At 37.9% G+C, this 26,297-nt stretch overlaps 1 protein-coding gene across 2 annotated transcripts in view; it reads left to right on the forward strand.

The window, feature by feature from the left end:
• The window catches only part of SETD3 (SET domain containing 3, actin N3(tau)-histidine methyltransferase), a 60,791-nt gene extending 35,104 nt beyond the window's left edge, over positions 1-25,687 (forward strand). For both annotated transcript variants that reach the window (XM_021549715.3, XM_021549714.3), the window contains exons 7-13: positions 10,813-10,871; positions 12,726-12,840; positions 17,076-17,150; positions 19,768-19,934; positions 20,575-20,660; positions 22,398-22,558; positions 23,169-25,687. In XM_021549715.3, the coding sequence (XP_021405390.2) occupies positions 10,813-10,871; positions 12,726-12,840; positions 17,076-17,150; positions 19,768-19,934; positions 20,575-20,660; positions 22,398-22,558; positions 23,169-23,612 (1,107 nt within the window). In that variant the 3' untranslated portion in view covers positions 23,613-25,687. The remainder of the gene's footprint in view (positions 1-10,812; positions 10,872-12,725; positions 12,841-17,075; positions 17,151-19,767; positions 19,935-20,574; positions 20,661-22,397; positions 22,559-23,168) is intronic.
• The last annotated feature ends 610 nt before the right edge of the window (positions 25,688-26,297 follow it).

Consider the following 26,297-nt stretch of genomic DNA (forward strand, 5'->3'; position numbering starts at 1 on the left):
TGGAGAGATTCCAGAGGATGGCCACAGAAATAATCCGAGGGCTGAAGCACCTCTCCTGTGAGGAAATGATGAGAGACCTGGCCTTGTTCATCCTGGAGAAGAAAGAGGTCCTAGAGCAGCCTTTCCATAGTTAAAAGAGGGTGAGAAAGATGGGGACCAACTTTTTAGCAGGGCTTGTTGCAAGAGGACCAAGGGTAATGGTTTTAGACTAAGAGATGGTTGATTTATAGATCTAAGGAAGGCATTGTTTACAAAAAGAATGGTGAAATGCTGACACAGGTTGCTCAGAGAGGTTGCTGATGCCCTACTCATGGAAACATTACAGGTCAGGTTGGATGGGGCTCTGAGCAACCATGATATAGTTGATGTTCCTGTTCATCACAGCAAGGAGTTGGACTAGGTGACCCTTAGAGGTCCTTTCCAAAGCAAATTCAATGACTCTCAGTGATCTTTGAGCAATGGTTTCCCAATCGTCTTCCCATGATGATTGGGAAACTTCCCTGAGGACTGGAAGAAAGCAAATGTCACTCTTATTCTCAGGATAGAGAGATGATCCAGAGCACTACGAGCCTGTTAAGCTCACTTCAGCTTCTGGTAAGGTGCCATCCAGTGGGACTTTGACAGGCTGGAGAAATGGGCTGCTAACTGATGTTTAGCAGGAAGTGCAAAGTCCTGCACTTGGAGTGAAATGATCCCATTATTATGTTGGGGGACAAGCTGAGCATGAGTCAGCAATGTGTCCTTGCAGCAAAAAGGGCTAATGGCATCCTGGCTGCATTAGGATTGTTGGCAGCATGTTGAAAGAGAGGCGATCCTTCTCTGGTCAGCACTGGTGAGGTCACACCCAGAGTACTGTGTCCAGCCCTGGGTCCCCAGTACAAGAGAGATCAGTTTAATTTTAAAAATCTTACTGAATGGAGAAAGCAAAGTCACCTATTTAAGTAACATTTTAGCAAGTAAACTTATTTTCTTTGACTCCGTTTTATGTTACTTTATAAAGTTAATGAGCAAATACTTGCTAGTGCTTCCTTTTCCTTCTGTCAAGCTCCTCTTACTCAAGAAGACAGCTGCCCCATGAGTCACACTCTTTAATATTTTTTAAAATAGAATCTATTTGGTAGAAGTTGTTAATAATTTTTAGGTATTATCTGTAATCTGATTTGCTTCCAGCATTTCACAGGAACACTGTCAAACAGTTTTCTGACTAGGGTGTATTGACATCTGGACACTGTGAAAGTGTTGTTGTAGTCCCGTTGTGAATACAAGCTTTGCAGTAATCTATCCAAAGATGTTTTGATCTGTTTGTGCACAGTACTGGACAGAGATCTTAATTTCCTGGCAGCTGTAATCCCTTGTGATCAGATACTAAATTTCATATATTATTCATATAGAATTTGACTAATTGATTTAATGTGAATAAAATTCTAAAATCCAGTCATTAGCTGTTGGGGACTGCAATATCATTTTAGTTAGGATGTTTAACACATCAAGTTCTAGATTTCATCATAGCATCTTTAAGATCTGGAATTGTATGTGACTAATATTGGGTATATTAGGTGAGATTTCACACATCTAGCATAATTTTTACACCAATATTTGAAGTTGCAATGATGCTTTCAATATTATTTATGCTGCTCTTATATTAGTTTTCTGTGTTGCTTTTAATCTATCCTATTCCAATAGGCATATGATTTTCCAGGTCAGCGTGATGTAGAACATCTGGTGTCTCTTTCTACTTGGCTTGAAGACACCACCATTTAACTTTTGTGCTAAATGTTGCTTGAGTTGAATGCAGACAAGTATATTGTCTTTTAAAACACCCTATTGAAGTAATCAGAAGGTGTTTATTATTTTCAAGTTGATGTAATAGAGAATATTTTAATGCTTCCAAAGAGTTCAACCATTATGCAGTCAAAAAGTAAATGTATTGAAACAGAATTTATTTTTGTTTCTGTACCAGGTAGGTCTTTGGGATTCTCAGTTTCCTCCCTACTTGATTTATACTCATTGGCATACCAGTCAAATAGCATTTTTTCAGAAATGATGTCAGTGACACTGTGAAAAATGGGTGGAAGAAAGATGGCACAGTTGTAAACCCTGTAAAATCTTTCCCTTTTTTTAACTTGTCTACTATGCATGTCACCTTAAGGAGAGATTTAAAATTGCATTGAGTGGGCAGTTGCAAAGGTAAAAATAGCATTGCTATCTAATTTACTTTGTCTGGGTTTCAGTGCCCAATTTGTTCTTCTTGATCAATAATAAATAAATAGGCAGTTAATAATGAAATATATTTATGCTTTTCTGTGTTTTTCCTCTCTGTGAAGGCCAAAATATTGTATTAATCTGTTTTGCTGGCAGCAGATTGAAGATTGACAGTATGCTTGTACTGTACCACTTAGTGTAGCTACTGTAAGGTGGTTTAGACTTTGCAAACATGTGCCAAATTCCTGATTTTTGTGCCACTTCTGGTATATCCCACCCCTGGCCATGATGACAGTAACAGCAGATCCTGGGGCTTTGTTGGGCCATTCCTGTGGCTGCCCCTCTCCATGGCAGAAGCAGCTCCGGGCATTGCTGGGTTGCATCTGTCCGAGTCAGGCAGATGAAGAGCTCAAGTCCTTGCGTGGGTGGGAGGTTCTGCTGCCTTCTTCCCCCGTTCCTTCCTTAGGAACACGGCGACAGCTCTGGGCTTGGAGCCAGCCGGACACAGGAGGAGGTGTTTGGCTGTTCAGGCAGCGTTTGCTCCTCAAACAGCTGTTCCCTATCTCCTCCAAGGAGAAGGTGGCAGGCCATATGGAGGCATCCTGTGGTCCAGATTCAGACGATGGGCACCAGTTGGACCGTGCTGGCCTGGATCGGAATACAGGCACATCCTGCTTGGTGTCTGCTATTTCTTAGAGTCAAAATGATTTGAAGTTGGAGGACAGACAGGATAAAATGTATCTTTCATTTTGGATATAGATGTTATCTTTCATTGTACAGACATTGTTAAGATCTCCTAATCAGCAGGTTTTAATTTATTTTATATTCTGAATGGATTCTGCTATAGTGGCCTAAACGCCTGTTTTCCTCTAGAGAAGCAGGGATGTACTTCAAAGCATATGTGCCAGTGCAAAACAAAATTTGTTTCTGCTTAGTTTAAACTGCATTTGGGAGGAATAATACATTCTCTTGTTAGTAGTATGGGCTTTTAAGACATTTTTTTGAAGATGGGGTTCTCAACCACTCTCCTAGTTGAGAATGCAGATAAGCATATCTTTTTACAGCCAATAGAGTGGAGACAGTTTTTTGTTTGCTTTTCTGTTAGTAGCATTTTTTTTAACTGAGTTGTACTTTGTGGGACATTTGAGTCTATCCCCAGGGATGTTGTCTGTGTCTTTTGTGGAAGTGAGTGCCTGAGCAGACATCAGGAGATCATCATGCATTTACAAGTATAGTTTCTCATATAAAGTTTGTACTTATTGTGCAGATTTAATATTTTTCCTGATATAACAGCAGTTACAAATGTTCCATAAATTTAAAATATTATAACAAGCTGATGTTTCTTAGAGCGGAATACTCAAAGGATGTATTCTTTAAGCACTGCAAAATTATACAGGGTACTTATCTTTGTTAAAATTAGTAATTTAACTAAATTACAAAGTGGATTATCCTCTTCAGTCAGACCCAATGCTAATACTCCACACAGTAGGACATTGATATGTTGCTAAGTAAACCAAAGTTTATTTTCTTGTACTGTTGTTTGAATGCGGGCTGAAGAGGAAATGGTAGGTTTTCAGTTTTTTGGATGTATGTGCCACTGTAGCCCCAGTACCTGTCATTCCAGGACTTGCCATGGCCTGTAGGAGCTTAGTTATGAGATGATCATGATCCAAGCTTCCACCTAAGTGGCTTCTGGTACGATTTATTGGAAAGCTCTAGTAGTTGAATCACAGGTAACAAAACTTAAACTATACTGCATAATATTTATGCTTGTTAGCAAACTCTTATTGAGAGGTGGTTGTGAATCCGAAATACAATTTCTGTCCTTTCAAAGCAGTTCACTTCAGGGTTTCCATCACAGCATTTTATTTGTGGCTTGTGATTCACCTAATAGTGGAGTTCACTATTAGTAGAGGTGTGGGATGAATTTGTGCATGAACATAGTTCCTGCATATTGCACTAAACAGAATCATAAAGTATCCAGAGTTGGAAGGGACTCACAAGGATCATCAAAGTCCAGCTCCTGAAATTAACAAGGTAACGTGTTTCCTGAAATGAAAAATGCTCAAGGTACACTTTGTATCTCGGGAAGAGCCTATAGAAGAAAAGATGTGTCATGGTGTGCAAACATAGATCCTTGCAAGGAAGCTGGGTTTTGTAGCTGTCTTACTGTACCTGTGTGAATGAAATGCTGCAGAATGAACCTGTAAATCTAGGGCCCAGCATGAACAGTAAACTCATATTTTGCAAGGAGATTTATCACAGGACATAATGGAGGTCGTGTATCCTTCTGTCATGTGAACTGCTTTGGGAAGGGCTTGGGAGGCTGTCTCATTGCTAAACACATCTGATCTCAGCCCAGCTTCTCCCACTTCAGCCCTTAATGGGGCTGCACTCAGCTCTAAGTGATTTTGTGAAAGGATGAAAAAAGGTATAGAGAACTTGGTCACTTATTTAAATGCTGTATCGGAGTATCTTCTGTTATGGGAAAGATTAGTAGTATTTCAGAATTGTGTATGCATACATACACACATACAGAATAAGTACTATTCTGAAATAGAGTGATGAAGAAGTGGCTGTTAAGGAGTTTATGGTTGTCTTGCCTCTGTTTAAAAAAGGAGATGGCACAGGATTGGAGGTGGGGTACTCAGTTGCAGTCAGTTCAGAGTTGTTTCCGTGTACTCTGTCTACCAAACAACAATAACCACATTGCATGTGAAGTGGGTTGTCAGTCCTTCAGACCCTTGAGTTAATAGTTAATGGTTTGAGTGTCTGTTGTGCCACTCCTGTCTCATTAACAAAGAACAATTTTGCAGGTAGAAGGTACAGAAAAAGGGACTGTGCAGTTAAATTCCATTGCACCAGAAGGAGTCATTCTGCTTTGCTTCCGCTGCATGAATCCCCTAATAGTCTGGAACAGTGCTTTCTTGTGTATATTGGCAGAAAGTAAATAAAAATTGCTGACATAAAGAATTAAGCAAGACTATTATTTAGATTTAAGAAGTTTCAATCCTGTGATACCTTTTTTCATATTAAGATTCATTTTAATAGGTTTTGCAAAGTAGAATTATATTTTTCTTTTAGGAAAGTCATATGAAGGTACAAGTTTGGGAACCTTATTCCTAGCACTTCATGTATTGGCCTGTTTGAAAATTCTATAGCATGCCTCTGTAGTTATAAACTGTTGTTACAAAATAAAATAATCTTTGGCTTTGTCTCCTGTCCTGTACAGTAAACTGGCTTCCCTCATTAGGTTAGGCAGCATATGTCCAATGGAAAAAGCAAATTCTTGTTTCCCTGTAGATCACTAGGATCCTCCATTCTGAATTCTTTATTTTACTTAGCTTTAGGGCAGTTAAAGCCTCAGCAGCTCCACAGAGAGGAGTTTCTCTTCAAGGCTGCTGCTTCAAAGGATTTCCAGAGCTAGGAAAGGGACAGTAACCAGCAAATGCTGACAGATCTTCCTGCTTCTGGCCCTGAATGTGTGTGTTTGTATTTTTGTACACCTACACATTGGCCTGAAACCATCAAGTAGCATCCACTAAGGCTCATAACGAAATCTCCCCATGTTAATGAGTACAGTGGAAAGAGAGAAGAATCTGCAAAGAAGAGGAGGAAAAAATTGTTTGGTCAAAAGCAAGTAACCCTTGGGGTTTAAGTTCAAAGGAATGAAAGTTAACAAGGTGGAAACTTAAAGCGGTTTTGGCTTTAACTGTTTCAAGCACCCTTAGTGTTCTGGGGGCTGTGAAGGGAGTACAGTGGTGGCCTCAGTATATTCTTAACACTAGCTATGATCATTTCCTGGGGTAGAAGTGGAGCTGTTACCACTTGAATGGGGCTGGAAGAGGTTTCTGAGATTACTGAAATCTGATTTAGTGATATCAATGCAGTGATTGCCCACACCTTTGCCTTGGACTTGTGAGTACTTGAAACAGTTGACGCAGAAGTCCAACTTTGTCTACAAACTCAGGAAACCAACAAAAACAAGGATGTTTAAAAACCTTTTTTTAGCTATGTATTGCAGTGGAGTAGTAGGTGGGTACAATGATCAATTTATCTCAGTTTAGAGGTGGTGTCTTTAAAAAAAAAAACTAACTTTGATCTCATCTGGTTATTAAAATTTTTCTTACTTGGATTATACAAGGGTTAATAGCACAAAGGAATACACTAGGCAATATGATTTCACATAAAAATATATCAGCTCTTTTCAAGGCATCTAGTAGTGTAGATGTGAACACATTTGACACTAAGTAAACTTTAATTTTTCCTTCTACTCAGACATTGTATTGTGTGTTATAGTAATTGGACTTGTTCTTTGCATCACTTGGTAAACAAGCAAATATTTAGCCAATTTTAATGGAAATTCTCCATCAAGATTAGGAAGTCTGATAAATGAGCTGTATCATTTTGTGATTGAATAGGGAAAAGGGTTACTGTCTTCAGAAGTCTGGCCACTCTGACAGGAGAGGCAAATGCCCCTAGGCTGGAAAGCAGAGTGAAGGTTGTGGTGGCTTCTTAGCTGGAAGGGCACCCACCTATTCTACACTGCAGCTTTCATGCCATTGAAACAAGCCCTCAAAGTGGGAGTCCTTCAGCAGCTACTTTCTGGAACTTGAGAATCATTACCTTGTGATGTCCATCTAAAAGTTTGATGGAGAAATTAATAACGCAGAGGCCCCTGTGGCACATTGGGAGTGTTGCTTGCTTGTGAGGCATTAAACATGAGATGTGAACCCCTGGATATTAGTGCTTCACAGAATGAGAAAAAAGTGGAAGTGTTTGGAAGTATCCTTTTCTTGTTTTTTCTTTTTTTTTCTTCTCCCCCCCACCCCACCCCCCCTTCCTCTGATTGCCATACTGAGTAACTGGCTTCTAGTCTGATAGTGTTTTAGGTGACTAGAATAACAGTCTGTCTCTTTCCACAGTGGCTGCAGACAATCTGGCAGCAATCACTGTTACTTTTTAATATTTCTGGTTATTTTGAGATATCCTCCAAATGTCTCAAAGAAGGCTTGGAACATTGAAGGGGAAAAAGCATTTTTTTATTCATTTTTTTTTAGGAATAGCAGCATCAGGAGGAAAATGAAATTCAGCATGCCACTATTTGTTTTTGCAGTGGTCATCACCCTGATTGCCAGCTCTGACAATATTTTCACAGAAAGGGTAACGAAATAAATGGTATTTGTTCTTTATAATAACTCTTTCAGTAGAATGTCAGGACCTGCATCTAAATGAATATATTCATATTTTCATGTTCCCATTTTTTATTTAAAGCTTCCCCTCCCAACTTTCTGAAACTACTTCATACAGACTTGGTAAGTTAAAATTAGGGTTCATGTAGTGGATAATGTCACATTTGAAAGCTAATCTGTAGAGACCTAGCTGCATGAACCTGTAAAAGCTAGATCTGATTTTTTTTTTAACATATTAAGTGTTTGTTTAGTTTAAATACGTCTGAATCTTTTTTTGAGCAGTCTGAGCAATTTGCATGCTATGCAGCAGTCATCTTCTATACTTTATTAAATATCTGTCAATTATAAATATCAAGGTTTTACATTAATGTCAAGATAGTACATCAAAAATTCATGGAATATGTGACTTTTTTCAAGGGTATTTAATACTTAATGCATTTGTGTCATTTTTCTTTCTAGATATATTGACAGGTTTTATTAAGTGTTTGTTAGGGAGATTTCATTTTTACCAAGGGACTATAAAGAGAAGCTGCATACTAAATCAAATTCTTAATCAGAATATTGTTCTTTTTTGTGTGTCTTCAGATTCTTGTAATCTATAGGGTTTTTAAGTTACATAGTAAAATAGATGAAACCAGAAATCTAAAATGATCAAATATGCTGACGTATCTTAACTTTAAAAGAGCTACTAGAATATTGTACCACGGGATGTTATAAATATGGTAATTACATATGCTGGGATTTTAATTCTGCCCTGTGTCTTTTAAGACCATATATTTTGTCCTTTATTGTAATTTACTAGTGGGTTTTTGTGAATTACATCTGGATGGTGTTCACTTAGGGGCAGTCCCAAAATTTCACAGATCTACAAACCGGGAAGGGTGACAGAGCATTTGCTGGCATCCAGGATCTTTGCCCATAGGTTGGGTGTTCAGGTTGGCTCTTACTGGGGGCTGCTTGTGTGAAATGAACAATTGATCTCCCTGTGATCTACTAATCTAATACACGTTTCCTACAGAGAGGACAATGACAACATGATTAAATCTTGCATCCTATGGTTACTTGCTCCAGGTTTGGGCTGAGGCTGTAGGCTGGTGCTCCTGGAATGGTGTGTGCGCTGGAGCTGAACACAGGTGCTGCAGCCGTGGCTTTTTGGCTGTTGAGGCCCCGCAGTGTCCGCGATGCCTTTTCACTTCCAATGCTTTATGACCATAGTCATTCTTACCCTTGGAAAAACAGCATGTTCCACTAAATGCTGCCGTTTCGGGAGCAGGAGGAAAGCAGGAGAGAACAGAGGGGACAGACAGAGGTGTTCGCGTTACCGGGATCTTTCTCCTGGGACGAGCAGGTCGTACCCCGCTCGGTGCGCGGTGCAGCGCGGGCTTGGGGATGCTGGCGGCGCTTGTTCGCTGCCCCCGGCCCGCGGGCGGGCGGCCGGAGCGCCGAGCGGAGCGAGCGGCGCCGGCAGGGGGCAGTGCCAGCCCGCGCGGCCCGCGCTGTGAGGGCACGGCCGGGGCCGCGGGGCCGGAGCGGGGCCGAGCGCCCGGGCGCGGCCGGGGCCGGAGCGGGGCCGAGCGCCCGGGCGCGGCCGGGGCCGGAGCGGGGCCGAGCGCCCGGGCGCGGCCGGGGCCGCGGGGCCGAGCGCCCGGGAGCGGCGGGCGCTGAATGCGAACGCCGGCTGTGAACATGAGGCGCACGATGGGAGCCCCGCTCCTCACAGCGCGGGAAACGCGGCCGTGCTCTAAAGGGAAACTGAGGGGCTGATACTCGCAGTGTTGGTGCTGTCTTTTCCTGCTTAATTTATCAAGCTCCTGCAAAATACATCAATAACACTAACAAAAAGAGTTGAAATTAGATTGTCATAAATGAAAACTATAGGGAGGTTTTTGTTTGTAATAATCAATCCCAGCTGAAGACTGAGTTTCTGCGTTCGTTTCTGGGCTGTCCGGCAGCGGAGGTGCCTCCTGAAATGTCTTGGCTTTGTCTCAGTCCGGGGTTTGTGCTCAGTGTTTTTGTGAGAAGAAACAACTGTACAGGGTGTTGCTACAAGTAAATTCGAAGGGATTTGTTACACAATGGCTGTGCCATCGATGTGAGTGAGAATCATGTGGAAACGTAGAGTGCTGTAAAAAGAAAAAAAAAAAGAAAAGTGAGGGGAGGGACGGGAGCCACTGGAAATGTTACTTCAGTCATATTCCGGAGGAAGCCCATCGGAAGGGTTAACCGGAGGGGCTGAGGGAGAGCAGCCACCTGGGACCTCACACCCAATTGGCAGTCTTTTGTAATATGTAATTTGCCTAAAATTGCGCGCTGAGCACAAGCTTTTGTTTTCTAATTGATTTACGGTTTGAGCCACTTTTACCTCATCCCCTACTGTCCTGCACACAGTGCCAGCAAGTACATTACAGTGAGAAATGATAAATTACCACGCACTTGTGATGCTAATGCATCAAGAGTAAAAAACTGCGTACTACATGGAGCTTCATGCATTAAAAGCGTCGCAAAGATAGAGCTATGCAAAAAAAATCATTTGTATCTTCTGAAATAACCGTTTGATCATTTCCTTCAATTCGTCTCAGAGACCTAATTGAACCTGAAGATTAAAATTTATGCTGCTATGGCTTTCCATTTGTGATTTGGAACAAAGTTCTAAAGAAAATATGTGAATGTGGGCTTACAGCTACCTGTATTTTTGAGACTTTAAATAAGGTAATTAGAAAAATAATGGGTATCAGAGCTATTTAAAGCTTTTAGAAATTAAATGTTTGCTTGTTAATGAGAACTGTGGTATACATTCTCAAATGACACAGCTCCACTTTTAGATAGGAGCTTGTGTAGATGGGTTAATGTAGATACTGCCTAATCAGTGTTTGTCACCAAAGCTATTTAAATATTTTAATCTGCTTTTGTTTCAGAGGTGTAGTGCAACTTTTACTGAATAATCCTGTTACAGGGTATCAAGGAAGAATTGAAAATCTTGTATAATATTTCTTGCATTTGTGAAATACCTCACTGATATCACAGAGGAGAGGAAAATGTGGAAGTTGGTGAAAGCTAATGTACACTTATTGTCTGATTTCTCTCCCCCACTGTGCATCGAGAGCTGGATTATGTTTTACCTTCATATACCCAGTCCACCTTAAATTTTTTTTTATTTTTGTACAAAGTCTGTGGGTTCCAGCCTTGAAATATGAAGAAACAGATTTATGGCGGCTGCTGGGCACAACAAATTAAGTTGACAGTGATGTATGAGAGCATAATAGCATGATGATCCCTCTGTAGCGCGGCTGGACGCCTCCTGCTTCATTTGGCTCTTGTTAGGATCTGTTAGGCGGCTAAATAATGAAATTCTGCTGACTGATTTCTGATTTCTCTTTTCTTCCTCTTTTCACCTTTTTATGCAACTTACATTTTGCAGACCCATCCTAATGCCAGCAAACTGCCCTTAAAGGATTCTTTCACTTATGACGACTACAGGTTGGTCTGTCTTTTAATTTTTTTTTTTTTTTGGTTTCTTTTCTGTTTTTACTCTGGTAAACTATGGGGCCCTGGAAGTCTTCATTGGTGGGAAAGCCCTATTGTTACTGAAATGTTAATTGTAGGATTTAATACTAATACACATTATTAATGAAGAAGAAAGTGAAATAAATATGCAGATTTTAATTGTTACAAAAGAATAGTCATTCATAATAAACAGTTAGTTTAGCCCACTGGCACACGTAGTCAGATCACTAAAATAATTCCTTGTTTCTTAAGAAAATAATTCAGTTGATGTGGCAAGGGTTTTAGGGTTTGGGGGAAATTTTTTTAATTTCTTTTTTTTTTTCATAAAAGGCTCTACCAGCACATACGGGCAAAAGTTAATATCTAGAGCTGCTGCTGTTGAACAGGAGAGCTGGAGAATGGAAGTTGTACACACGAAGCATGAGTGTCACTTGGAGGTGCTATAAGGGGTGACAGAACTTAGATATAAAGAATAATAATTAAGATAATAATAAAGAGCTTTAATTCTGTTAAATTATTAAAATAGCATGATTATTAAATGATTAAAATAAAAGGGATTTTCTAGCCTAGTTGTACTTGTGGTAAGGCTATGAAAGTGGGATTTCCAAAGCATTTCACTTAAAGGGTCATTGAGGAACACAGCAACTTACAAGTGAAGTGGTCTAAAATTTTACAGACAAATTGCAACGATTAACAAGAAGCATATTGTTACTGTGTTTCAAGCAGTGTTTGTATATAAGAATTATCCACAATTAAACTTTAACTTTCTTTAGATGTTAGGTTGATTTCATTCTGCCGCTATCTTTCTTATCAATCTAGTTCTTCTGAAGAAATCCTTCAGGAAATCTTATTCTGTATATTAAGTACATGTTAGTAGAGGAGTCTGTGGGAATTAAAATTATTCTGACCTTCTCCTGGTGACATCTTTTTTTCCCCTCAAAATACCCCACAACACATGTATGTAGTAAGGCCAGAACATGATGAGACTAAGATTCTTTTTTCGACTGGTGTCTAATATTAATTTTTGTCAGGTATAAAATAAAAAATGAAATTCTAGAAAATACTGTTCTATAGATTTTTATGTTTGAAAAGGTAGCTTGCATTTTGTTTGCTTAACCTGATTTAGAAGGGTTTTGAATGATATCCATGTGCTAAAGAATTATGTAATACTTTCTTAATGGTTTTTACCTGGACATCTGTTCGGAATGTTGTGGCTTTTTTTTCTGTCAATACTATTGAGAAGGAAAATCTGGCAATACTGACCTAAGCCAAAATCTTGCAAACTGAAGAGAGACACTTAGCAAAAGATCATGCATGTGTCAGGTGGTTGCACTGGCTTCCAGTTCATGGAGTACATAAGCTTTTTATAGAGTGAGGGGGAAAATACATCTTGGATCTTACATGAGTTTGCACATAGATGAGAGCTCCTGCTGCCCAGCAAGGAAAGCTGCAGGAGCAGGTGACCCTGGGCTTGGGATGTGTGGTGTGAGGTATATATGCAGTGAGGCTGGGAAGCAGCAGCTGACACAGGGAGTGGATCCTGGCTGAGGAATGCAGCCAAGGGAAGGTGTGAAGATTATCGTGCAAAGAGAAGAGGGATCACAATCCTGGTTTGGTATTTGTTCTGTGTGCATGTCTTGGAAACCTGGGAGCTGCTGCTTTTCATGCAAGTGATATACTGCCTTCTACTGTTCCTATAGTCAGTGTGATCTTTAAGGAAACTAAGTTTAGAAATTCCCAGTGTAAATGATTGCTTTAGGTGGGACTATGGCCAATTGTGTTTTAATGCTTTGAACATTGACCATCTCATGTTTGTAACTTCTGCAGATGGGCAGTTTCCTCTGTTATGACACGGCAGAACCAGATTCCAACAGAAGATGGTTCCAGAGTTACACTGGCTCTAATACCTTTATGGGACATGTGTAATCATACTAATGGACTGGTAAGGATTTCTTCATTGCTGCTGAAAGACTTTCAGGCTTAAGTCTTTCAACTGCTATACAGTAGTTTAGTAACACTTTCTGTTATTCTTCTTAACACAGGTATGTTATCTTCCCAAGAGACCCTAAAAAACTAATATCTGAAAGAAAGATTTGTCAGGTTCTCAAATATCTTATGATAGCTTTTCAAGGAGAGCTTTCTTTATCTAGAGAAAACTTTACAAGTTATTTGATACTTGTGTAAAGTTATGTCTTATGTACATATAATGTAGTTTTTTGAAGTTTTCATTTACATGAAATGTTTTGTCCAGACAAGTCTAAATAGTCTCCTGACATGGAACTTTGTTTCTGGTGGGCTGAAAAAGATGCACATTACTGGACAGCATTGTTCTGAGAACAGAAAGCAGGCACTGATGGATGTTGCCTCTTGCAGCTATCACTAGGGAAAGTGGTTAGAGAGTTGCAACTAAGAAATACTGCCTGTTCTCCTAACCGTGCCCAAAGAGCCTTGTTATAGAGACAGCAAGAACAAGAACAAAGCCTAGTTCAACAAAAACAGTGCATCTGTTACTACATCAAAGAAACAAAATGCAAAAATACTACTTTAGGGCATATTAAACATTTAAAAGGTGACATATGTATATAAAAAGTCAGACCTGCTGACATTTTGGCTTACGTGCGCTAGTTCAGGGGATGATTCCTGATTTCATTAACAGACTAGTTAATGCTGAGGTGAGGAAATGGAAACCCAGAGAGGCTGGTTTATCAATGTTATTTAGTCATGCTCATGTACACTTCAAAAGTCATACCCCCTACTTGTGTTTCCAGTAGATATTATTATTATAAGCACTGGATATAACCATCCTATTCAAGTGATCTGGTTCTTTTGTGGGAGGGTTGACCTGAGTGTTAGGACAGCAGTATGTGTTAGTGCTGTTGGTATAAAAAAAGTCTGTTTTAAATGAACAAACTGTAAAGCAAGTAGTTTTTCACTTGACATTTAGCTTGTTTTGTGTTACTATGGCTGTATCAATTACAGCATGGTAGGCTAAGCTACAAAGTTGCAAGTGCTTGGTGTTTATTATTTATTTATTTTTCCTTATTGCAAGGTGATTACATGTTGTTCTTTAACAGTGATTCTTTCCTTTGCCTATTTGTTATGCAATCTCACAGCTTTGATTTAGCAATAAAGTTCATGTGAGAGTCTTCAGTATAAAGAAAATTGCTTAAAATTCAGAAATGTGTATTTTTGTAATGTAAGTCGTATCTGCAAGCGTCAGTACTTCCTGTACCCTTTTCCTGCTGGGCATCTCTTTCAGATGCTTTTGCAGAGACTTGTCTGTATTCATTAGACAACTCTTAATGAATGCCTTCAAAGTTGGGATTAGAGTAAAGAGGAAGAGAATCAAGGTTCTGTGAGGGACAATTTAAGTAGCATATATTAAAAGAGCAGCTATTTATTTTGTTTTACTCATTCAAACTTCTATTTAAATTGATAAAGTAATTTTTATTTTTATTATGCTGTTTAACGGTGGGTTTGATATGGAGCCAGCCTCTGGAGCCAAACCTCCTAATGCAGTGGTATATCAGGATTGGAAAAATTTTTTTATGCTGAAGTATATCCTAAAGCGTAAAGAAGGAGGTTGTGCTGAACTTAAGTATTTTGTATATATGTAAAGATTTCAGTAATTTATTTCATATTTCTACAGAAAATAATTTAAATGGGTATAAACTCAGGAAGGATAGAAAACTGTAGTATTGGTAATGGGCTAAGAAAAGCTACTAAAGCTATTTCTGTTGTGTGCTCTAGTTGCCTTGTATATTAGAAATGGGGGGGTGGCTGCTAAGATAACTGTAAGCTGCCTATATGGTAGTTTATATTATTGTAGAGTGAGGTGAGGGTGGGCTCTGCTCTAATCATAGCACAATCCCTTTAAAATACATCAAGGGAACTGTTAATTCATTGCAGGAACGTGAGGAACAAAAGATGACATTCAATGCACCCCTGTCTAGTTTATTCCAAATGTAGTGCTGAAATACCTCCCAAGTCAATCAGCTACCATATATATCCCTGTTCTTGCTTTATTCCACAGGGCCCCTTTCCACGAGCTAGATAATAAAATGCTCTTTGGATTTTAACTGGAGCTAGGTCCATCCAGCTTTTTCTTGCTTCTGACACTATTAATTAGATCAACCTGCCTCTAAGAACTATTTCAAAATGGTTGTCTTCATGCATTTCTCATTGTTATTCTTTAGTGGGATTGTACTTTGACAGTCAGAGGTTGATTACCAGTTCTGACAGAGCTTTGAATAAGCTACATTCTGCCTGTTGGGCTGGGTCCATCCTTAATCACTGACCAAGCAGACTATTGCATGCTTTATACACAACTTGAAATTCATGTATCAGTCTGCTTCAGAAATAAAACTGAAGGGATGCAATTTGTCAGCTATCATGTGGGAAGAGAAGTAAACACCCTGTTAATTCTCTTACGTGACTACTATTAAAAGAAAGAGGAAATAGGAGTCTAGCACTCCATTATGCTTTATAGAAAAGTCTTTCAGAACTGCTGCTGGGTTTTGTGCGTTGTTTAGGTTTTTTTTTTTTTAAAGCAAAACTAAAAATTTAAAAGAAAGATCAGTACTCCACTGAGGCATGCTTAAACTGACAGAATCCTCCTCTTAAAATATTGGAATCTCCCCAGGGTGGGAAAGCCTCCTGTTCCACCAGCATTTCAAGGGATTGGAATGGACTTTTCACATTCAGAACTATTTCACTGAGTTTACACACTAAGAAAATTTCAGGACAGGTCAAGAGTTTCTTCTTTTGGATGAAAAGTACAGTTTTTCAGAAGATGACTGTATTTAAACTAAGAAGGTAAATTTGTCATCCTCTAGCATTTGTAACCTGCAATTCAGAGTAGGATAACTTTCTAAACTGAAAATATTAATTAAAATTCTGCAGTCCAAAGTAGAGTATGCACAGGAATTTCTGTGTTAAGTACTGCAGCCTGTGTTTCTCAGTGGACTGTATTGCATGACTCTCGTGTTCTTTGGTGATTTCCACAAACCCATTAAACAGTTCTTCAGTGAGACATCTGCACAGGGAGGTTTCTGCAAGCGTCTGCAGGGCCAGGCTGCCCGTGCTTGGGCCTGACATTTTGGATTTGCTCCATTTGAAAGCACTGTTTCGGCTGACAAATGCACATTTAATGATGCAAGCAGTGCAAAACTACTAATGTGTAAGCCATCAACCAAGCTTTTGAAATAATCTAAGGAGTTGTGTCTTTGGACAAGCTGCATCCAAGATGGGAATTGGGATATACTGCAACTCATGTCAGTCAACTTACAAAAAAGTATGTTTTCATTTTCAAAGGCTGAGAGAGAGTCTTTGGCTTCTTCTAGGTTTTTCCCCAGGCCCGGAGCATGTTTTTCCATAAGTTACCTCTGTCAGTACTGAACTCAGACTACCTACCATAAAAGTTGCTTTTTGATTTTTCAGCAGCTTATGTTCCATCCTGTGGCTGCATCTCTGGTCATACTATTCAAGAATATGCTGTTTGTCACTTAATAAAAATATTACATTTTTAGGATAGCTTTACTTGTTAGTGTGACCCCTTTACAGTTTAGTAATTATTTTTAGGGAAGTACAGGTTTGTCAAGAGAGTTTATCCTCTTCCATTGCCAGCTACCATCTCAAAAATCCTTTTAGCATTTTAAGAGTATTACTTAACTTTTAGATAAAGGGATTATTTTCAAGTAAATTATAATTCTCTGAAGATTGTATCCCCTAAAGATCCACGGTTATCTAATCCTTTTTCATTGAGAGATCAAAAATGTGTTGGCAGTTGAAGGATAAAGCACAGCATATAGAGTTGTCAGTGCCTTGCTCCCTTGGGCCTCATGGGAGTGACTGGAAGCTCCAGAACTTTATAACAAGCTGCTAGCTTTAGCATGGTACTTTGTCTGTGCTCTGTGGAGGTTACTTTTCTCAGAGCCTTCTGTTCACTTCAGGTAAGTTATTTCTTCCTTTAGATTTCTTTAATACAGAGATTTTTTAAAAAAAAAAGATTGCTCAAGAATCGTAAAGCAATCACTATCAGCTATATTCTATTCTGCTGAGAAAGAAATGTGTGCAGTTCCTATTGTTAATATTTATTTCCAATAGGAAAATTTGTTAGTGGTGGGAGAGAGAAATATAAGATGCTAAAGGTGCTTTTGTTACTCTTTTCCTGGATAGATCACTACAGGCTACAATTTGGAAGATGACCGGTGTGAATGTGTAGCACTTCAAGATTTCAAGGCTGGAGAACAGGTAGTGTGAAGAGTTGTTTACATTATTGTTGCTCCATTAAGTTCTTTGAACACTTGATGACTCCCTAGAAAATTTTAATAAAGTAGTGGTGTGGATTAAACCCTGCTATAGTTGAATTTTATTATGTTGAGCTAATTTTGAGTGAAAATGCTACCAAACTAAAAACTTGTACATTTTATCACTTGTAGAACCCAACTGTAGGAGAGTTTTATTCCTTGTCTTTTATAGAACTAATTGAAATATTTAATCATTGGTGAGTGAACATACCCAGTCACCAAATTTGGTATTGGAAGAGCTTAGTAAAAGGCCATACCCAAAGGACCAAAGATAAATATTTTTTAGATTTGTTTGCAATAATGGATTGTAGAGTCTGTCTTTTTTAACAATGGTGTTTGTTGGCTTACGTTTCTTGTTAGTCTTCATTCATTTAAAAGAGGTGAAATGCAGTACAGTTACCAGTCATTTTAACCCATGCTGTTGTCATTGCTTAATGGAAATGAGAAAGAACCTAAAAACATACTCCATCCCTTTGACACAGGCATGCATGCATTTACCTCTTCATCCTGAGACAGCAGGAGAGTCTTGCAAAGATGCATGGAACAGTTCAGAATTTTGATCAGAACTGCTGAAAAACAAAACTGAGTGTCCAAACTAGTGATGCACTGAAGATAGTGGTTCCAGGAGTGTAGGCAGCTCCTGTGCTGTGTCAGCAGCCAGCCTAAACCCTCAAGTGGAGTAGCACTCCTGACTACTGCCTGTGCAGTCAGCATGGCCAGACAAAGCCTTTGTATATGAAATATCCTGAAATGTTTTGTAACTCAATGTCTGAGTTATTACTTTTACTCTGTTATTTGCCAGTCTTACAATTTATAATATTTTTATTTTAATTTTTCTTTTGTATTGTTAGCTTTTTTTAAACAAAGAAATGTCTGTCATTTTTTATTTTTTGAATTCATCTTTCCAAAAGTGTATTTATCCTCATTGCTATGCTGAGGTTTACAGTGATTGTATATTTTTGCTCTCAGAATTTGTTATGGTAGTCAAATATTTTCTGTTTTTTCCAATTGTGGTATGATGAGTTAAAAGGGGTCCACAGTTCTTCCAGAAGTGATCCAATTTATAATTTTCCACAGCTGGCAATGAATGTGTCATATAGCTGTTCTGGCTGCTCTCTCCATTTCAATTATAGAGGGTTCCTATATTTCAATTTTATTTTAGTAGTTTCACTTTGTCTGCTATTTATCAGAATTTCTGTGCAAACTTTAACTGTTAGTGACATCTTTAAAGCACTGTAATTATATAATGCTTCAGTCCTTTAATATACCATGCAGATGTCATTTCTTACAGTTTCAGCAGGAAGAGTGTATGATCCATGCTTTTACTACTAAAAAAATTTCGGCAGAAGAGGTCCACAGAGTCTGTCAAACACTGGCCTGAAATAAAGCAATTCTCACTCTGTTTAATTGGATTTTTTTGTAAAACAGTCTTGGTGTGTAAGAGCATACTGTGTAATCTATACATGATATCTGACTTTTAGTTTAATATGATATGTATCACAGTAGTTTTAAAACTTGAGAGGGTGAGCAACTCTCTCCTTACCCACTGCCTTAATACACCTAGTCAGGTCATGTGTTTATCATATGAATGTAACAGAATAATGTTTTATATAATTTAATATCATACTTAAGCATGCAGTGCTTAGGATAAATAGCTCATATACAAAATTGAAAGCAGAGAAAGTAAATGGCAGCATTGCTGTTACTGTGTCTTTCTCTGTCAGCTGGAGAGGAATGGAAGCTGCAGGTATCCAGAGCACTGCTGTACTCTGAGGTTCTGAAGGGAATTCTGTAACTACTGGAACTTTTTTTTCTGATTGGCAATTCTGCTATCAAACACAAAATGGAAAATATCCTCTTGATGTGGGAGAATACAATTGCTACCCTGACCTCTAGTCCCATGAATTTCATTCTGCCTAGCCCTGAGTTAAATACATTCTGCAGGTTATATTTAGGATCTTCTTTTTAAATGTGAATTAAAGTAACTACATGCTTTATAAAAAAGAGTTCAGAGTAAAACAAAAATAAATATTGGCTGAACACAGCTCAGATCTCTCTGTATGATGTACTGTGGTATGTCCATATCTTAAGGTAACATTTAATGAAAGCAAAGTTGATCTATCAGCAGTATAGTTTTGCATGGACATTTGGTTGGGGAAAATGACTCCAGAAGCACCATTTCTTTTAATGGGCCCTCCTTGACTCTGATTTTTTTAGCCTTCAATAAGCCTTTGAAAGCTTATTTCTGTATGCTGGTACTTTTTGTCAGTGTGAGAAACCAGAATATGTTTATTTCCAAGTACAGAATAAAATTTCTTCTTGGCTTTCAAAGTCTCTGTTACATGGATATGTTTACAGCTACCTCTAAAGTGTAATTGCCACATTGTATACAGCATTTGAGTCAATACCAGAAAACAAAGCATATTTCTTCATATAACCAAATATACCTTGTACTCAGAATAGTAACTCTTCTAGAAAATAACTTTCAAATTATGTCAATTTTGTGAGCTGATTTTAAGCTTTTTTTCCCCGACCCTTCACTTCTCTTTTCATCCTTCTAGATTTACATTTTTTATGGCACTCGGTCAAACGCTGAATTTGTGATCCACAGTGGTTTTTTCTTTGATAATAATTCACATGACAGAGTGAAAATAAAGCTTGGCGTGAGTAAAAGTGACAGGCTGTATGCTATGAAGGCAGAGGTCTTAGCTCGTGCTGGTATCCCAACGTAAGTAAAACACAATGCCATGGGTTTTTAAAAACATTTCCAAAGTATATAGTGTCCAGTGGAGCATATGTGAAGCTCTTTTGTGATAATTTTCTTAGGTGTAATATTTCTCCTGTTTGTGTAGCGAATTAAAGTTATTGTAATAATATTTACAGAAGTTCTCTGAGCTTTATTATCGTCTAATTTGAACCATATATAAGGAAAATGCCTTTGCCTTAATAACCATTTGAACAAAAACAGAGCAAAGATTAATTTGAAGCAATCTATGTTTTTACTTTCTTTCCTATCCCTTGCAGACATACTACAATGCTCAGTATGTGAATCACAGTATTTTCCTTTAGTCATTCAGTCCAGAGGGTACTATTAGGAGCAGCAGACATGAAACATTGCATTTTCATGAATTTATTATGAAAGCTGTATAAAATAATTTTAAGTGTAAAATTGTAGAGATAATAATTCTTTTCAGATACAGGTTAGGGAAGATTTTCCATTTGAGTTCATATTACATAATTTTTTTAAAGTTACTTTTGTAGCAGAACATTTGTTGTATACTTTATAGTCTTTTATGTTAAAAATAAATTAAAAGATATTACAATTGCACTTGTATTTACTATTGTTGTTTGATTATCTCTTTTATTAGTTCAAGTGTTTTTGCCTTGCACTCCACTGAGCCTGCAATCTCTGCACAGCTTTTGGCTTTCCTTCGAGTGTTTTGTATGAGTGAAGGTAGGATATTTTGTGAAAATAACCTAATTTATGTGTGTCTTGTTGTGGGGATTCCTGTTAATGCAGGAATGGGATAAATATTGCTATAAAACATTAAGACAGATTATCACAAAATTGAGGAGTTTAAGTTAAAAATGAATCAATAAGCTACTGAGAACCCCTATCTATGGCCATGTCATCTGAGGGAATATTTCAGTAACTCTGAAAGCATGAGATGATACAATTTTTTATTTCTTTTAATCCTCCAGACTCCTGTGAATGAGTGAGCTTTGGAATTGGATCTCTAGTTCTTAGGTTTCAAAATAGTTTGCAGAACAAGGTCATGCAACACCTAGGGGTTTATATGCTTAAAATCACAGCATTTTAGTCATCACCACTGGAATAATTTATGTATGAAATTGGAATATTCTGTACTGTAGAGGAAATACGGAAGAGACATTTCAAAGTTTAATATTTTCAATATTTTAGTAATTTGTGATCTAAATATTCAATATTTTGGTAATCTAAAACAAATTTCTGTATTTGCAGACTGTCTTCCTAGTGTTTCTCTTCTCTTATTTTTATTTGTGGGACAAAATATATGTACATTTAATAAATATTCACCTTATCTTTGCATGTGAATATTCTCATTAAATGCTCATATAGCTCCTTGCTGGTTAGATGCAGTTTTGAAGGTTCTGGATGTGACAGTTGTCAGGACAGTGAGAGAGCTCCCTTGCAGTTAGGAGTACTGTGCAGATGATGTGGATTTTTTTGTACCAGCAGGAATACTGAAGTAGTTGAGTTTTTGCATGTGGTCTATTTGCTTTCTTTAGTAAAAACAATGTAACTTAATGTCATACCTTCACTTCTTCCTGTCATCCATCTTTTAGACCTTAGTGAGAAATTACAATATACTGGAACAGTTCAGTTGGAAGGGACCTACAACATCCATCTCTTCCAATTGTCTGATATTTCTGGGAAGTAAATTCAAGAGAAGAAAATTTTAGGATGCTGATGAGGGAGTGAATTTTGGCTTGGAGAGGAAAATATAGCTAGAGAATACTTTAATTGCATTTCTCTGGTATATGATTGTGCTCACTTTATTTATATGTCTTAAATACTTAAGTTTAAGAAAATGGTTTATTGAGAAACTACATGCAAGCTCTTGGTGAAGTTTGTCATAACTGCTTTACAGTAGTCAAATTTATTAATTAAAACTTAAATTTGTGTAATGTCAAGGAGCTTATTTTTAATTTTTTTTCTGCTCTTGAGTTTTGATGGATGTCTTTTCTGACCACCTGTAGGAAGTTTCTGCTACTGAAAAATATTATCAAAACAACAGGAAAAAGAATTCCATTGCTATTTGCACACTCTTTGGCCTGTTCCTTTTATTCTCAAAAAGTTCATTGCACTCTTTACATATCTAATCCCTTTCATTTATGAATGATTTTACAAAACATTGTTTCACTGACACAGATTTACGCTGTGTATGAGAGGCTGTGGTATCTAAAGTATCTTTATTTCCAGGTGGAGAGAAGGCCCATTTTCAGCTGACCTGAAGACTTTCTGTTGTCTCTTTGAGGCAAATCCTAGAAGAAAAGGCAGCATATCTGATAATTCTTATTTGAGGAGAGGGTTATTTTTTGCTAGCTGCTCAAAGATATACGATTGAAAATAAATCTTTCTGCAGTTTGTCAACTGACAAAGTGAATGATGAGATTGCTTTTTAACAGATTGGTTTTATACTTATTGCAGAAGAGCTGAAGGAGCACTTGATAGGTGAGCATGCGATTGGCAAAATCTTCACTTTGGGGAACTCTGACTTTCCTGTTAGCTGGGACAATGAAGTTAAACTTTGGACATTCCTGGAAGCCAGAGCATCCCTGCTTTTGAAAACCTATAAAACAACTGTGGAGGTAAAATTATCATTATGTATAATTTAAAAGTCTGAATTCTTCTGTGCAATGTGATTGTAGGAAAAGCTATTTTGTCCTCCATCTTATCTTTGCAAAATTCAACCTGAATGTTAGTACATAATTCATTCTGTACTTTTTAAGTGCAGAAACAGTTTTGCATTATCTAAGTAAAATCAAATAAGATTGCAAAAAAGGAAATTTTGTTAATGTAATTTTGTTAATGTATTTTTCCTTTGATTTTCCAAGTAGAGACTACCTGCTTTTTTTCCTGCAAATAAGATGGGGAATCAGTTTCAACTTGTTGTCTGTTAGTTGCATTCTCAGACTGCAAAGAAATGTGCTCCTATTGCAAATGTATAAGTGAACCTACATGTTGCATGTATTTGTGAAGTAACCTGACTTTGCTTGTCATGCAGACTGATTTATGTGCAGAAATGTTGGGCCTTTTTATGATTTCATGACAAATTTCACTGGGACTCCTTGCAGACCCCCCTCATGTCCATTTGGCTCCCCCTGGAGAGCCTGGTGTCACTTCCTGCTCAGAGAAAGAGATGAGGTGAGGGGCTGTTTTATTGTGTTAGTAGCAGATTTGCTTTTTCTCTTCTAACAGGTTGATAAGTCCTTCCTGGAGACTCATGACCTCACTCCACATGCGATAATGGCCATCAAACTGCGCTTAGGTGAAAAGGAGATCCTGGAGAAGGCAGTGAAGAGCGCAGCTGCCAGCAGAGAGTATTACACCAAACAAATGGCAGATGGAGCTCCGCTTCCCAAGTATGACAAGGGCCATATTGCCTTGTTGGAGAACACTGTGGCAGACTCTAGACTCCCCATTGTCTTGAGAAACCTAGAAGATGTGGAAGAGCAAGGGGACTTAAAGATTGATGAAGCCATTGATGCTGAAGTCACAGAGAATGGGTTTGTAAATGGTGAAACCTCTTTATTTAATGGGACCAAATCAGAAAGTGAAAATCTTAGTAAAGAGAAAAGCAACAGAGGGACTGAAGATGCCAAAGAATCTTCTTCAGAAAGTACTGATGAGGTTAAAGAATAGTCCTAAAATTTTGCTTCCTTGTGAAATTAAACTAGCTGAAGTTTATCAACAGTGCATTTATGTTGGTGTGTTCCTTTGTTAACATTTCTCTTTCTGCAGAGAAAAATGGTTTTGCTGCTTTATATAAAAATGAATTTTTAAGTTATTTAAAAGATTTAGCATCCCTTTTCAATTAAGATTGCCATCTTGCTTTCAGGCAAAAACTGGGGAAAGAGGTGCCTTTGGAAGATTTTGCAGCCCTTTGTTGAACCAAATGTATTTTCTTCCTGGGGAAGAATTAAGCTCTTCTATCTGCTGTGCGTTTGTTGTTCTGTCACTCTGACTACCGAAATTAAAAGCTTGCTCTGCCTCCTGCCAAGAAAAGCAGAAGGCAGGACTGACTCGGTATTCAGCATGAAGGTAGGGGAGCATTACAGCAGAAAACTGAATGAGAGGATCAGAAACTTGGGAGACTGGAGGAAAACCTGTTTAAAATCAGGTGTGCCAGTCCAGAAAAAGGTAAGGTGGCAACCTTATGATTGGTAGTTTTAAATGTCAATGAGAATCCAAACTGTATACACTTAAAGTGATCTCAGAAGATTTCAGTTTACTTTGTCTTTTGTTTACTGTATAAAATATCTTTCTTCTTCAGTCGGAGTTAGGCTGCTACAATATAACATTCATGAACTTTTAAAGGCTGACTACTTTTTATTTCCAGGCAGTATTTTTTATTTACAATGTTGGCAGAACTACTGGAGATTTTGCAAGCAGATAGGCCAAGCCACAGCTTTACTGATCAAAGTGAGGTCACGTCCCAGCTTCTTCAGGTTTTCACAATTAGCTAGAGATTTTCAAAGCTACACTTTTGTCTAAACCATTATTAAAAAGAAAATATTAACAATGTTCTTGTCTGCTACTCCTTCATTTCTGTGTTATTGAATATAGCATTGAATTCACATGGTTACCTGATCTTACTTGGCTTTGCCTTTTGGTTAAGATATTAATTGATCCTGCCTTCCTTAAAGGAAGGTTTATGTATTTTTGGCCCAAGTCCAAACCACAGCCAAGTCTGCAGTGGTTTTTGCCATTTAGATTGTGTCTTCATCTGATGCACATTTCTTGTGATACCTCCACAACTTAAGCAGGTCTACTGTCACCAGCAGTTTTGGTCACTATCATAGTATGTGTTTGAAGTTCTAGGTGGAAACCATACAGTCCTAGCACTGTGCAATATCAGAACAAGGGTCATTCCATCGCTTGACTTTGAAATTACCAGTGTATTAGGAGGAGAGGAGAGCAGAATATTTTTATTTTGTGAAAAAATTCAGAGGAGTATAAAGTAGTTTAAATCTTTTCTCAATATTAAGGACTTTGTCTTTTACTTTTGTATCCTAAAGTTCATGATAATGGATAGAATGGAAGGCTTGGATAGTTGTTTTAAACTCAATAGAGGTTGCAAACTGCTCATCTAAGATCAGTTGCAGTAAAACGTCTTTTGGCACATTTGTACTTTTTTTTAACCTTTGCTTCTTTCATACTGCAACCTGGAACATGTGTTTTTGCATCAATCTTTGGTGAAATACACATTTAAGTAGTGACCTTCTTTCAGGTTGTCATAGAAGTTCTGTTGTTCAGCTAGCATCAGTGTGGGGAAAATAGAAAAAATAGTTTTTTAAAAAGTATTTCACTAAGAATGGCATGTTGCCATTGCACCTTGGATATTGCTTCATCACTAACAAGATGCTGGACCAGTATTTTTGTAACTATATGCTGCCTTTGGTAGAATGTTATGGAATTGTTGTCTTGAGAATTTAAATGTCATACAGGAGTCATTACATTTTGGTTTTTATTAGGACCAATACCCCACTTCTGTTTCTGCCACTTACATTGCACAACATTGTACTAGATACTATGATGCAATTCTGAAACTAGCCTTCCCTAAAAATTATAACTGTAATTCAGAATTTAAATGCTTTGATTGAATCTGATACACTGTATTTTGTTCCAGTATTTGCTAATATCTATGGCTTAGCAAAGCCTGTGGTCTCCACAGGACCGAATGTGTGGGTTTTCTTGAATAAAATATAGTTCTACCATGTCTTCACTAGTGAGTGTATTATACAAACAAAACCTCTACCTGCTTCTGATTGCTGTATCTTTTGGGGTCTGTAGGGAGAGGAATATCTGTCCAGGAGTACAGATAAAGATTAAAGGACAAATAGCTGGGAAAAACAAAAAAGGATTCTAGTAAAAGAAAGGGAAAGTGTTCTACTGAGTGCATGGTCAAATTCTTACTCTTCATCTGTTAGTGTTATTTAGAAAAATATGTTACACACAATAAAAATAGTGAGTAATCTAATTTTGTAATTTGCATTTTTCCTCTATGCATGTAATGGTTCCTTCAGAAGTACTAACCTAAAACTTAAGCTTTTGAAAACTGAGGTGAAAACAAAAAAAATTGGCACTGATGAGCCCTTATTACCATCTGTCATGAAAACAGACCTTTCAAAGCATTTTAAAGTTAACTTTCTTCATAATGTTTGGTTAAGAGGCTGTTCACACTAATCCCAGGCTAAATGCCAAATCTTGCTTCTGTTTAGCTATCTAAAGTATTCCTGTAAGAAAGACATCACTTGCATTTCTCGGACTGTTCTCCAAAAGCAAAACAGGGGGAAAAAAAGCCTTTTGAATTTTACATGAACCTAC

The sequence above is a fragment of the Lonchura striata genome, chromosome 6, assembly GCF_046129695.1.
Source record: "Lonchura striata isolate bLonStr1 chromosome 6, bLonStr1.mat, whole genome shotgun sequence".
Taxonomy (NCBI): Eukaryota; Metazoa; Chordata; class Aves; order Passeriformes; family Estrildidae; genus Lonchura; species Lonchura striata.